The sequence below is a fragment of the Protopterus annectens genome, chromosome 17.part0, assembly GCF_019279795.1.
Source record: "Protopterus annectens isolate FY-2018-M chromosome 17.part0, PAN1.0, whole genome shotgun sequence".
Classification (NCBI taxonomy): Eukaryota; Metazoa; Chordata; order Ceratodontiformes; family Protopteridae; genus Protopterus; species Protopterus annectens.
In genome coordinates, this window is record NC_056751.1 from 603,475,676 (window position 1) to 603,490,244 (window position 14,569).

At 41.8% G+C, this 14,569-nt stretch overlaps 1 protein-coding gene across 1 annotated transcript in view; it reads left to right on the forward strand.

Annotated features, from left to right (window-relative positions):
- The window catches only part of PPP6R1 (protein phosphatase 6 regulatory subunit 1), a 3,522,349-nt gene extending 3,508,668 nt beyond the window's left edge, over positions 1-13,681 (forward strand). Inside the window, exon 24 of the mRNA XM_044059463.1 lies at positions 10,231-13,681. Coding sequence (XP_043915398.1) covers positions 10,231-10,234 — 4 coding nt within the window. The 3' untranslated portion in view covers positions 10,235-13,681. The remainder of the gene's footprint in view (positions 1-10,230) is intronic.
- Positions 13,682-14,569: the final 888 nt, after the last annotated feature.

Genomic DNA, 14,569 nt, shown 5'->3' on the forward strand with positions numbered 1-14,569 from the left:
CAGCAGCCCAGATGGCCTTTTAACCCCGGACAAACAAAAGAGTCTATCCCTTTACTTCCATCAACTATCTCATCAGTCCGTGCTGACTGCAAGGACAGTCCTTCAAGCATTAGGGTTCATGGCATCTTGTATTCTGGTGCTTCCCAATGCCAAACTGCATATGAGGAAGCTGCAATGGTATCTCAAAAATGTATGGACACAGCACTGCCAGGATTTGGACACTGTCATTCAAATAATACCTTGCCTTCAAAAAGAATTTTTGTGGTGGGCTCAGGAATGTCACCTAAACAAGGGACTCTCTGTGACCCGGCCAGAGGCGAGTCAGATTCTAACGACAGATGCCTCAGACATTGCTTGGGGAGCTCATCTAAATGGAAAGTGGATACAAGACAAGTGGCCTGCCAGACTACAGCATCTACATATCAACATGAAGGAGATGTTAGCAGTCCAGTTTGCATTAATGGCTTTCAAGGAGTTACTTCTTCCAGGGCAGGTGTTGATTCTAACAGACAACACAACTGTCATGTGGTACATCAACAAACAAGGGGGAACACATTCTTATCCTCTATGCAGGCAAGCAATGATTTTATGGGAGACTGCGCTCAGCTTGCAACTAACTCTTCAGGCAAGGTTTCTGCGGAGCACAGAACTCCTTAGCAGATGTGTTAAGCAGACAAATCATGGATCCCCACGGTGGAAACTGGATCTTCATGTATTTCAGAAATTGACAGTGTCATGGGGAACTCCAGACATAGATCTGTTTGCTTCTCCACTAAACCACCAGCTGCCAAAGTTTTGCACAAAGGGGTTTCATCACACAGCTTGGAAAGTGGATGCTCTGTCTTTCAGTTGGAAAAATCTTCATGTGTATGCCTTTCCACCTCTGCCTCTTCTTCCAAAGGTGCTCTTAAAGGTCAGACAAGACAAGCCAAGGATGATTTTAATAGCTCCAGATTGGCCTCTGCAACACTGGTACCCACTACTAAGGAGTCTGGTAAGGAAGCCTCCATGGCCTTTACCTTTGATTCCACATCTGTTATCTCAGAAGGACGGTCATCTGCTCAATGTCAAGCTTCACTCTCTTCATCTAACAGCCTGGCATATTCTGTGTTGAAACACAGCAGGTCTCAACTTCCTCAACAAGTTTTAAATGTGATTATGGAAGCTAGAAGACCTAGTACAAGGAAAGTGTACAGAAAAATGGAAGAGATTTTTATTTTGGAGTACAGCAAAGAATTTGGAGATTTCTGAGCCTAATTTGAGTGTGGCTCTTCAATATCTTACTGAGTTATTGGACAAAGGTTTGTCCTTCTCTTCCATTAAGATTCATGCTGCAGCAATTTCAGCTCACTATGATTGTGACCCACCATTGTTTTCGCATCCTTTGTTCAAGCAGTTTCTTAGAGGGGCAAAGAATATAAGACCCCACGTGAGCTCCTACTCCTGCTTGGGATCTCAATTTTGTGTTGGAAAAACTTACTCTACAACCTTTTGAGCCTGCGGCTACTGCTGAATTGAAATATTTGTCATGGAAGACTGCTTTTCTGTTGGCTATTACTTCTGCAAGAAGGGTGTCTGAGTTGCAGGCCCTTATGGCAGTAGAGCCCTTTTGATTTTCCATAAGGATAGGGTATCATTACGTACTAATCCTTCCTTTATGCCTAAGGTGGTTTCTAGTGTGGCTTTAAACCAAACTATTCATTTGCCTACTTTTATGCAGACCCCCAAAATAAAGGGAAAAGATTTTGCACACTTTAGATGTACACAGGCAATTGCGTTATTATTTAAGCAGGACTAAGGATTTTAGGCAGTCTCAGCAGTTGTTTGTTTCTTTTGCTTTGAGTTCGCAGGGCAAGCCTGTGTCAAAACAAACTATTTCTAGGTGGATTGGGTTTTGCATTGCATTTTGTTATTCCCATCATGGCAAGGAGTTTCCAGCTGGGATTAGGCCTCATTCCACTAGGGCTACTGCCACTTCAACAGCATTTCTAAGGGGTGGCAACTAAGGATATTTTGGAGGCAGCTACTTGGAGTTCAGTGCATACTTTCTCTAAGCATTATCACCTTCCTCTCTACTCTAAGTCTAGGGCTGGTTTTGCCACAGCTATTTTGCAAGGCATGTTGTCAGCTCCTGCTTCTTTATGATTTGCCAGCCTCCCTTACCTCTGCTTTGGGATTCTACCCAATAGTTAGGACTGCAGCAATGTGGAATGAAGAACATAGTACAGTTTTGTACCTACCATAAATGTAGATGTTCGAGGATCCACATTGCTGCAGTCCAATCCCTCCCTCCTTCCCTCTGTGTTTAGGGGTGGTTGTGTAGGTGAGGTTATATGCTGATAATTTTGTATATATTGTACATATTTTTGGTGCAGGTATATTGGGCCTTGTCTTTTTAGGGTCTTCTGACATCTGGGGCAAGAAAAGACTGAGGATATGGCGTCGGTCATGCGCATTAGTACCCTGACGTACTGACGTCAGTCTAATGCGCCCTGACCGACGTCAGCCATATACTTTGGTATTCGGGCCGACTGGACAGCGGACTACCCAATAGTTAGGACTGCAGCAATGTGGATCCTCGAACATCTACATTTATGGTAGGTACAAAACTGTACTTTTTTTGTGCACTCCCTCTCCATGGGTCCACCTTTCTCTCTCCAGCCAGCTTAGTCAGGTACCTGAGCTGCTAATCAGACTCTGGTCACCAGGATCCTAACCTAGGCTGGAGTCAGGGTTTTTATCTCTCTATGCTACTGGAGCTCACTAGCCACATTTACTCCATCAGAGGAGTGGCTGTCTCCAGAATGTGTGTGTGTGCTGTGACCACTTGCTCTTTTACACACAGCTTCACTTAGTATTATTGTGTTTTCTTTAAGCACTTCTATAGAATAACTTCTTCAGTTCATTCATTGCCCTTCTAGCATCTAGTATTATTGTCTTTAACATGTATTGAACATTAAGGCTACATGTGGGCAATCTGTATACCCAGGACATGGCTTTCTGAACTCTGTTTATGCAGTTCTCCAGCTTCTTCAACCCTGGTGGGTACTGCTTGGGATTCTACCCAACTGAGAACTCATCCGGGAGTTTCCTTTTGATCGACTTCTATTCTGCCATTACACAGAGGACCCACCTCAAGTAGTCAGAAATGCACCCCCCCCCCCCCAGCAGATATGTGGTTTTCATCCAGATGTTGCTGTTGACATTTGTATTGTCAGGCAAGTATATATTTTTATGCTACATGTTTAATGGTGTATCACATTTGCACTTTTTCTTACTTTGCAGGAAGATGATTTCTTGGTGGATTGGGGTGAACCGCTGGTTACTCTCAGCTAGTATTTTCTGTGTATCTAATGTGCTGCATCACAGCTTAATTTAGTACAGATATCTTGTGGTCTCTGAAAATGGTATTTTTCTGAAAGGTATGCCAAATTCTGATTGTTGGAAGGAAACAATCAGCAAAAACCCTTTCCAGGAGACTCTTCTCATATATCACATGATACACCAAGACCACATCTGTTATTTTCAAAATAGTATTCTTTTGTCCTGTCCTATTTATGGGGTGGTAAGATAGTTACCTTTCTCACCCATTAAATGTTTAGGTAGATGTTCTTCATGTTTCACTGTTGCAGTCATTACATTTGGGTTATCTGCCTGCAGGTAGCCCTCAGCTGGCCTGAATATCAAAGTCTTGGATTCCTGCGTCGGATGCTGTCTCTTCTTCCATGACATCAGGGGTATAAAACATGCAGCCCAACACCATTACATCAGTTTTTCTTGCCACGCGGTGCCCTCAGTGAGGTGCTTTCGCAGCACCTGATATCTGCAACTTCAGATTCGCAGGCCTCTACTAAGACCCATTCTGAGTCCAGTATGCCACGAGATGCTTCTTCGACTATGGAACCTGCGGATGTCTCTACCTTGGATGGGTCCGGAGCCGCTGTGGAGGCACCAGCTTCTGAGGGTGTATTCAGGCCTACAGATTTGCGTTTTAAGCCGACGCCATCTTCTTCATCAAGGCCTAAAACTAGACCCATGCATAGAAAACTGACGTCCAAACCACATGGTCAGGCCCATATGCCTAAAAAACAAATGCTTATAATGGCTGAAGACCTTATTATTTTAATTAGGGGAAGCCAAATTAGGGGAAGCCAGCCTTCCCCCTCTAAGAGACCTAGAACTGATTTTCTTTTTGATTCTTCTGATTAGGATTTTGAAATTTCTGTTTCTTCTGATTACCAGGATTTGCCCTTATCTACCTGTGAGGATTCTGATGCAGAGGATTCCATTCCCTCTCCTTGCCCTCCAGAAGACTTTTCTTTTGGTGAAACCTTGCACACTCTTAGGGAGCATTTCTGCTGGGAAAGCCAGGATTACTCTGACTCCAAAAAGAGGCTTAGGGAATTCTTACTCCTCCCTCAACACAGGCCTTTAGCTATCCCTCCTGTTCTGGACATTGTAGATGATGCCTTCTTGGAATCTAGCCTGGCCCCAGACACTTTACCTCCAGCTCCCAGAAAACCTGACCGGTATTACAGAGTACCTGACTCTCACAAGTTCCTCTTCAAGAATTCTACTGCGGATCCAGAGACCATTTCCCAAGGACCAAAAGGCATTAAGGCTACTGCTGCAAAAAACCCTACCCCCCTCTGATAGAGATTCCAGGGCCTTGGACAGATAGGGTAAGAAGGTATACACTTCTGCTGCTTTGGCCATTAGAGCCTTAAATTGCCAGTTTCATATGTTAAAGTATCAGTAGCATCTCATGGGAATACTTAAACAGAAACTGATGTTGATTCCCGATTGTGCTAAACGTAAAGAATTACAGGATTTAATGCATTCTGCTGAACAAGTTGGTAAACATACTTTGCAATGTGGTTTTGACTCTTTAGAAGCATCTTGCAGGGCTGCTGTCACTGGGTCTGTACTTAGAAGGCATGCTTGGCTTAAGGAGCAAAACTTGCCAGATGATGTTAAAGCTAAATTACTGGATGCTCCCTTAAACCAAGACCACCTGTTTGGCAACAAAGCAGAAGACGTCCTTCAAAAGATGGAGGAAAAAGCTAAATCTATGCAAACTGTTAAGATTTCCTGCAAGTACAGCCTCCCAGATTTAGTAGGCATTGGCCTTCTAAGAATTGGTCCTTTCCAGTCTCTTCCAGGCCTTCTTAGTCCAAACCCAGGAACAGCAGACCCACCTAGGTTGCAGTCTCAGGCTACACACAGGCCTAAGCAGTGGGGGGCTCCCACTTCCAAAGCTGGAAGTAGTAAGACACCCCCCCCCCTATGGAAAAATGTCACAGTGACTTAACCTTAACCCTTCCAAGCCCTGCTCAACTGCCTGCTCCCTTAGGAGGAAAGCTCGCCTGCATGCAAAAAAACTGGGAAAACATTTACCTAGGACAAATGGGTTTTAAATATAGTTTCCCAAGGATACAGATTCCACTTCCATACCTTACCAACCCCAAACGGTTGGCCATACCTACCTCCAAATCAGTGGGCAGAGGCTCAAAAGCAGGTTCTCTCTCTTCTAAGTATCAGGGCTATTCAACCTGTTCCAGCAGAAGAAAGGAGACAAGGTTTTTACTCAAGACTTTTTTTGGTACCCAGAAAAGACAACTCTTGGCGTCCTGTCCTGGACATCTCTATTCTAAACACCTTTTTGGTAATCCCAAAATTCAGAATGCTAACACTTCAACAGCTGCTTCCTGTGCTAGACCAAAACCCAATTGGCCTTCACAACCACAGAAAATTGGATGCTTCAAAATCATCTTTCCCTTAATGCCAATAAATCCCACATCATTCTCTTCTCCCCCTCAAAAGCTCTGACTGTTGATAAGTCATCTTTCATAATTTCCAGCCTCTCCCAGTCCTCAGTAGAAGTTGTTAGTAGTGCTAAATTACTCGGAGTTACCATTGATGAACACCTGAAATTTAATAATCATATTCAACTAAACATAAACAAAACTCATCAGAAGCTCGGTATGCTTTATAGAAATGCAAACTTTCTTGCTCCATCTTCAAGACAAACTCACGCCACTACCTTCCTTCTCCCTTCTCTGCTGTATGGTGCTCCTCTTCTCTCCAATCTCTCCACTTCTATCTCCTCAAAACTTGAAAGTTGCTACTACAAAATTGCCAAATTCGCTACTAACTCCGCTCATTCTACACACCATTGCATCTGCCTCCGTAGTCTTCAATGGCTAGAACTCCCTAATTAACTCAATTTCCTCCAACTTACTACTGCACACAAACTAATTTTTAAACCCACTGCTTGCCCAGCATTATCTAATATCTTAACCATATACACTCCTCCAAGGCCCCTAAGATCTAGCCACTAAAATCTTATTTCAGTATACAAACCCAAACGACCCCCTGGCCAACTCCTACTTTCCTATACTACAGCAAAAAAATGGAACTCACTTCCTTCCCTTCTAAGAGTCACTACAAACTATGAACAATTCAAATCTCTTCTCCATTCTCACCTCTCCCAAAATTGGAAATGTAATTGTATACTTCCTACCTAGATCTCAATATATCCAAGTTCCACCCCCACCCCCCCCCGGTTCCCCTTTCCTACAAGTGCTCTCATCCCACTGCCCACTTGTATGCTTACTCTCACTTTGAAATCTTTTGCCTTTTACATAAGGTGTTCTTCTGTACTCAATCACAAAATGAACATTAGTTTAATTGTTCTCTTTCTATCCTCTTCTGGACACCTCTTCTCCTTTAATTTATTTGCTTCTCCTTCACTTCTCCCATGCTTCTCTGCTCTTGCATTCAAACTCTATCCATAATTTCCTTTTTTCTTTCTTACTCTACTAACATTACAGTTGCATTAATATATAATTTTCTTATGTATATTGCCCAATGTACTTCATTCTTTTTGGAGATTGTTAAAGTACTATGCTATTAGAACAGAGAGTGTTTTTGTGTGTAATGTATTAGTTTAAAGCTTTTCTGCTGTGTTTTTGTGTGTAATGTATTATCATGGAGCTTTTCTCCCCGGGCCTCCACTGAAAACGGGCTTTCGGGCCCAGTGGACTTCCCCGGTTATCAAACTGGAAATAAATAAATAAAATAATAAATAAATAAAATAGGCAAAGATGCCTGGTTGGCAACTTTAGACTTAAAGGAAGCTTACCTACACATTCCAATAAGGGAATTTTACAGGAAATACCTACGCTTCAGAGCTTGCACTATCAGTTCTCTGCACTTCCCTTTGGCTTATATACTGCGCCCAGGGTATTCACAAAGTGCCTAACATCTGGCATTTGTAAAGAAACTTTTAACCTCGCTGGGGTACACCATAAATGAAAAGAAATCTCATCTGGTACCCTGCCAACAGATTATAATCCCGGGAGCAAGCTTGAACACAACTTCCCAGATGGCTTTCCTCACGCCAGAGAAACAAGTTCGACAGCCTACTTCAAACTACTAGCCACAAAGACCCAGCTATCTGCAAGGAAAATTCTGCAAGCCCTGGGGTTCATGGCCTCTTGCATTCTGCTAATTCCATATGCAAGACTGCATATGAGGAAACTATAATGGTATCTAAAAAGCCTATGGTGCCAACATTCTCAGGACCTGGAAACAATGATTCCTATCATTCCTTGTATAAAGACAGAGTTCCTTTGGTGTGCGGAGGCCTGCCACCTCAACAAGGGGCTCCCTTTCAATCTACCCCCTGCCGCCCAAACCCTAACAACAGATGCATCAGACTATGCATGGGGGCTCACTTGGCAGGGCAGTGCATTCAGGGCAAATGGAACCCGAGTCAGATGCACCTGCAAATCAACCAAAAAGAAATGTTAGCTGTACAGAATTCACTGACAGCCTTCAAGGACCACATCCTTCCAGGACAATTATTGGTAAAGACAGACAACACCACAGGTATGTGGTACATAAACAAGCAGGGGGGAACCCGCTCATACCCTCTCTGCAGACTAGCCATGGCTCTGTGGAACACAGCCTTGAGCTACCAAGTGCTCCTACAAGCTCAGTTCCTGCCAGGCAAGCTAAATTCCCTGGCAGACGACCTAAGCAGAAATCTCATGGACCCACATGAATGGAAACTGGAGCCAAAAATATTCAACCTCTTGAGGAACAAATGGGGGGACTCCAGAAATAGACCCGTTTGCCAATTGGACAAATTCTGCACAAGGACTCCCCACAGTCAAGCTTGGAAAGTGGATACCCTGTCCTTTACTTGGGAAAGCCTCTCGGTTTATGCCTTTCCCCCTCTGCCTCTCCTCTCGAAGGTTCTGCTAAAAATCAAACAGGACAAACCAAGGACAATACTGATTGCACCAGACTGGCCACGCCAGCATTGGGTACCCCCTCTTGCACAGTATAATACTGCTGGAGCCATGGCACCTACTTCAGACACCTTCCCTGCTGTCCCAGCAGGAAGGCCAGATTCTTCACCTTCAGCTTCAAACCCTGAACCTTGCAGCCTGGCTAATCCCTTGAGCTCTCCAGTAGCATTCCTGAGTAAGCAGGTGTTAGATGTTATTCCGGAAGCAAGGAGGCCTAGCACTAGAAAATCTTATGCTGAGAAGTGGAAAAGATACTGTTCCTGTACTTAACAGAAATGCTCCACAGGGGCCTATCCTTCTTGTCAATTAAAATTCATGCCTGTGCCATTTCAGCAGATTATAATACTGAACCACCCCTCTTCTCTCACCCCCTGCTAAAGCAGTTCCTCAGAGGGGCAAAAAATTTAAGACCCCCCTACTCCTGCCTGGGACCTTAACTTTGTATTGGAAAAGCTCACTCTCCCTCCATTTGAACCAGCTGCAACTGCAGTGTTGAAATTCCTTTCTTGGAAAACAGCCCTCCTCCTAGCCATCACTTCAGCAAGAAGAGTCCCTGAATTACAGGCCCTCGTAGCAATGGAGCCTGTCATTATCTTCCATGCAGACAGGGTTTCCCTCAGGACCAATCCTTCCTTTATGCCCAAGGTGGTGTCTAGTGTGGCACTAAATCAGTCCATTCATTTGCCTACTTTTTTCCCAAACCCACAAAACAAAGGTGAACGAATACTGCACTTTTTGGATGTGCACAGACAACTTAGATTTTATTTGGACAGGACCAAGCCTCTCAGAAAATGTGAACAGCTGCTAGTTGGCTTTGCTGCAGGGGGAGAGGAGAAGGCCATTTCAAAGCAAACTATTTCTAAATGGATAGCCCATTGCATTCATTTCTGCTACAAGCACCATGGAAAAACTCCCCCACAGGGGATAAGATCACATTCCACCAGGGCTGTATCTACCTCTACAGCCTTCCTCAGAGGAGTCCCTACCAGGGACATCCTAGAAACTGCTACCTGGAGCTCTGTGCATACCTTCAACAAGCATTACCACATGCCTATGTTTTCTAAATCCAGAGCTGGTTTTGTCACTGTGTCTTGCAGGGCTTAATAGCTGGTCCTAATGCTCTCTAAATTCCTCCTACCTTCCTTAGCTTTGGGAATCAATCCAAATGTAATGACTGCAACAGTGAAACACGAAGAACATAGTACAGTTGTGTACACTTAACATAAATGTAGGTGTTCCAAGTGTATTCACTGTTGCAGTCCTGGTTACCCTCCCTCCAGCCCCCTGACTTCTCTTGGCTCTACCATCATTCTTGATTGGTGTATTTAAGCTTTCTGGTGTATTTGCTTTTTGTTGGAGGTGTAACCTAACATATAATTGCTTCCCATTATGGGGGCACCTGACATCTGGGGCAAGAAAAACTGATGCAATGGCGTCGTCTGCATGTTTTATACCCTGACGACCTGACATCATGGAAAAAGAGACAGCATCTGACACAGGGATCCAAGACTTTGATATTCAGGCCGGCTGAGGACTACCTGCAGGCAGATAACCCAAATGTAATGACTGCAACAGTGAATACACTCGAACGTCTACATTTATGGTAAGTGTACACAACTATACTATTCACTATTTATCAAGGCCATCTTGCCTAGTCATCTTGGTGGAATGACAGAAATGAACTCCTTCTCATTACTTTTCAAGTCATCATGTTTCTACAATTTAGAATTCTGAGTTCTGAAGCATCATTACAGTTTTGTTGACAAGACTGAATTTGAGTTGCAGAATGGTTTACGACTAATGTATTTTTGGAAAGAGATTTCTTTTTGTAACCCCTGTCAGAATGTCATTGGCATATATAAATGTTTTATTTTCGTAATGACTGCTGATCATTTTTCCCCCCTTTCTTTAGGTAAATCGTATATGAGAGAGCCTGCCAGATGCTGTTTTCGGAGGTGCTGGCAATCAACCTCCTCATCATTCTGCTCCGGACTTCTAAAACTGAAATAAGAATAAGAGGGCCGGTCTCCCTCTGTTTTTTTTTCCTCATACTGTGCACAAGTCTAGCAGTGCTGTTGGAGCAGAAAAAGAAGGCCACTATCTAATCTTTCTCCATCCCGTGCTCCACTACTTGCCCTCCTTTTTTTGACTTTTTCCTCCCTGTCTGCACTGGAATTAAAGGAAGCAAGTTCCAACAAGAGATGAATTTTCGCACTAATTCAGAAACAGAAAAAAATGGAGCAGAAACAAAAAAACAAATATAAATTATATTTTTTGAACAGAAACAAAAACTGTGTGTGTTTGTATGTTTGCAAGAAGATCTGTAAACTGATGGATGAAGCACAACTAAGATTCAGGTGTTTCCAATGCTTCTGAACCACTTATCCTGATGATCCAGGGTCTGCCTGGATTTTGGAGCAGCTAGTATAGGAAATTTTGCCCCTCCATCCCTTGTAGTAATTAATTTACTTGAGGATCCCCCTTTACCTTTTCCAGGTTTGTTGATGTCCTAAGACAATCCACCCCAGTTATAACTGTTTAGAGCTGCCTATAAAAGAGTTGCACTTTTGAACTAGAGTATGAGTCCTTGGTGTGAAAAGCTTTCACTTTTGGTACTGTACTTAGTGCCATCTTTGATGAGAAAAAGGTTTGCGCTGTCCATGCACACTCATCTTGCCTTCCCAGGGGAATAATGTGATCTGTATCCATGCAGCACTGAAGTAGAGGGCAGGCGCTTCAGTCTCTATTGCCTTTGCATTGTTGGGATTTATTCTCCCATCCATCCTACTATTGTGCATTACCTTATTTTAAGGTGCTGTGGGACTGTTCCATGAACTGCTCAGTTTAGTCATGTGGTTAAAATCCACTAGTTCCCTGTTTTATCTTGTGAGTTCTAGTCCTTCCTTCCATATTGAACTTCACCGTCAAATAGGAGCTTATTGTTTGCTTAATTATTTTGGGATATAAATGTATTTTTTATTTCTTTTTATTAATTTTGTTTTCTTGACATTGCCTCAGATTGTAATCAAAATGAAAAAAAAAGGTTCAAATGTAGAGAAAGGAATTTTCAAAGAAAACACCTTCCTGAAGAAGATGCTTACCCTTAGTTCACAGATTTTGTGGGTTTTCAGGAAACTCTCATCATTAATCTTTGTTTGCATAAAAGAAAGTAGCTTAAACTGAGCATTCTTACTTTATGGTCTGCATCTGTTACCAAAGTCTGTTTCCCTTAAAGGTTGTTATAAGGAACACTGCGTGCTGTTTTCAGAGGTTGGAGCAAATCACCATTTCATAAGAATTCTTTAAACCCCGTCCTACACAGTGTTGCCATGCATCATGCTACCTCAGTTTTTTTTTTATTCCCTCTCCCTGTCATTCCTTCTTAACTGTACTGTACATTTGTTTTAATTTGACTGGCTAGAAGTGGGGCCAGCATCACTGTTTTTAAATGCCTCAGAAAGAGGAAGTACAAAGCCAAGCACATTAACTACCTAAATGTTACCTTAATTTTCTCGTAAATAGTTTATCTGGTATGTTATAGCTGATGTCAGATATCTTTGCTGTCCTGCCCAACAGGTGAGTTTCAGCATTTCCACTAAACAGTGATGAATTATCATCCAGGTGAGTCAGAATGCATGCACATTGTATTTTCAAGAACATTTGAACTTTGTGAAATTTTTTAGAACTGTGTAAACTGTAATGCCACCGAGAAACAGTTGGCTTCCTGTTCCACTTTCTCCCACATCACATATATCCAAATGAGGCCTTGTCTATTTTTTCTCTAAGGAAATATTTTGATAACAGTTTTATTCAGGTCTGAAAAAACAGCAGTTTAAGATGTTCACTTCACTGTTAACTAAATTGCATGAGTAGTTCAGAGATATGACCACAATGTTATGGGTAAAATGAAACTGTATGTTTTCAGCACTGAATAACTCTTGCAGTAGCACAGTCTCTGAATTTACTGAAACAATTACATTCAAATGTGTATTATCTAAGCCCAGTTCAGTACTTTACCAAGGTGTTTTCATTGTAGTTCACTCTTTCAGTTCACCTCAAAATACATTAATGCGTAGATTACCAACATTATAAATTTTATAAAATATTTATTGTGTAGTAAAGACAGGGATTAGGACAAGCAGCATGAAACTTGAAGCATATAAATGTTGGCCCTAAAAATTGTAAATATTCTAATAAGTAAGAATTAGTTTCATAGTATTATATATAGAGATTGTGTGATATTTGGAAGCAGGCAACCCAGGAATGAATTGTGCGCAAAATATACTTAAAACTTGAGCAAGTTGCTTAATATCATTTTACACAACTACTACACCTCTGCAGGCTGTGCTGTTCGTGGGCTGTAATTGCAGCTGACATACTAAGTTGCTCAGCAGCATAAGTTAGGTTTACTGGAGCAACAAGAATAAAACGGCCATATGGCCATTTATGTCTCTAAACCTTACTACATGCAGCCTTAGGTTTATGTGGCTTCTGGAAAGAAGTGGACTGACTTTGCACTCTTAGGTAAGTACCCATATGGCTACCTAAGCTTTTGTACAGAATGATTTAGCAGCTGTGGTACTATTGTAGTGTGTAAACTTGCCATTTTGTGCCTTGTTCTACATCACTGTCTGCTGTAGGACTGTATAGAAGAGACTCACCTAAAAGCTGATGCACCTTATTAGAGCTAATGAATAAAAAGATTGCAAAACAGTACTTCATACCCAAGTGCACTAGAGGTATATGTTTTGTAATATTTTCCACCTTGAGGGCTTCCTTGTGATAGTCTTTTAAGTGCCAGGTAATGAAGCAGATTACAGCAAAGAAATATTACATTATGGGTTTGCCCTGTAACAGGGTGACATTAATTTTAGGAGTTGACCTCTTTAAATCACTGCCTCTGCCAAGCTGCTGTTGTGCTGTGGGCTTCTTTTGTTTCTACCAGCTTCAGATAATCTCAGGAGTATGTAGAGCAGCTGAAAAACGTGGAGATGCTTTTGAGAAGGGTAGCCATGTTAAGACAACAGGGAATTTTAATTACTTGTCCTGCTGGAAGTAAGACCCAGTGTGTGCTTGCATATTTTTCACTTTTAAAATGAGAATGTGTAGGATATTTCTGAGGTCAAGTTACCCAACAGAAACGAGGATCTCCATAACTGCACAAGCTCCTGACCGTTGAGAGAAGTAAGGCAGTTAATCTTTTTGGAAAACTGGCTTTGGCATTGTGCAGTATGATGGTTAAAATTTGAGTACCGTGGGATTTTGCATCTTTTGATGGAAATTAGTGTCCACTATACTGAATATTTTTGTGAAGAAATGGAAAAAAATGAATAAATGTAAGTTACAGTCTGTGTCTCTTTTTTTACCTCATTTGGAATATTTTGTGTAAGCACAGTAGTAAGAGACTCTTTAATAGTATATTCATTGGCGATATCAGAGTCAAGCTTCTTTGAAATTATCCGTTGTGTCTGTTAGTTTGCTTTACAATATGTGTGCTGTAAGGTATGTCATTTGAATTGTAACCCTGCCGCAGAAAATACTTTCTCAAGGCAATATCTTTGGGTACTGTATATTTGCATGTGTGTCAGAGCTGTATGTTTGTTGCCCTGGACAGTTCCCTTTCTGGCACTCTTCTGCCCCAGGCCAAAGTTCAGCAATGCCCTTGGCTCAAGGTGAAGATAAACAAAAAGAGAAAAAGAAGCATCACACTGGCTGTGACAGTATCTTATAAGTGGTAGCAGGAAGCTACTTGCTATAGTTTCATAAGGAGTCCAAGACAGTTGTATGGAACTTTGATAAACTGTAGCTAATCATTCCTTGCTACAATTCACAGATAATACTGAGATGTCATTTAAATAGACAGAATCACAAACATGGTTTCTTAAATGAATCTGTACTTCAGAGCTACTCTGTTGTGCAGAGAATGTGAAACTGTTGTTTCTACATCAAAGTAGCCCACTAACTGCCTTTCCTGGGGAAGAAGCCTCCCTCACCCCTACCTTTGTTACAGCTGCATTGTGTGTGTGAGATTATACATATGTATATAATATATACAATTTCCTCACACATGGAAGTGGCACAGTTAAATTTGTTTATAATTAAGTGAACACTTTCATCCATATTATCAAAGGGCTTATTAGTGACTTTCAAGTATTTTTAAATCTTACAATACCAACCCATTTTATTTCATGTGCTTGTAATGTTATTACCAGCCAGTTCGTAAGTATAATTTTGATTCTAGTGTTAAGGGA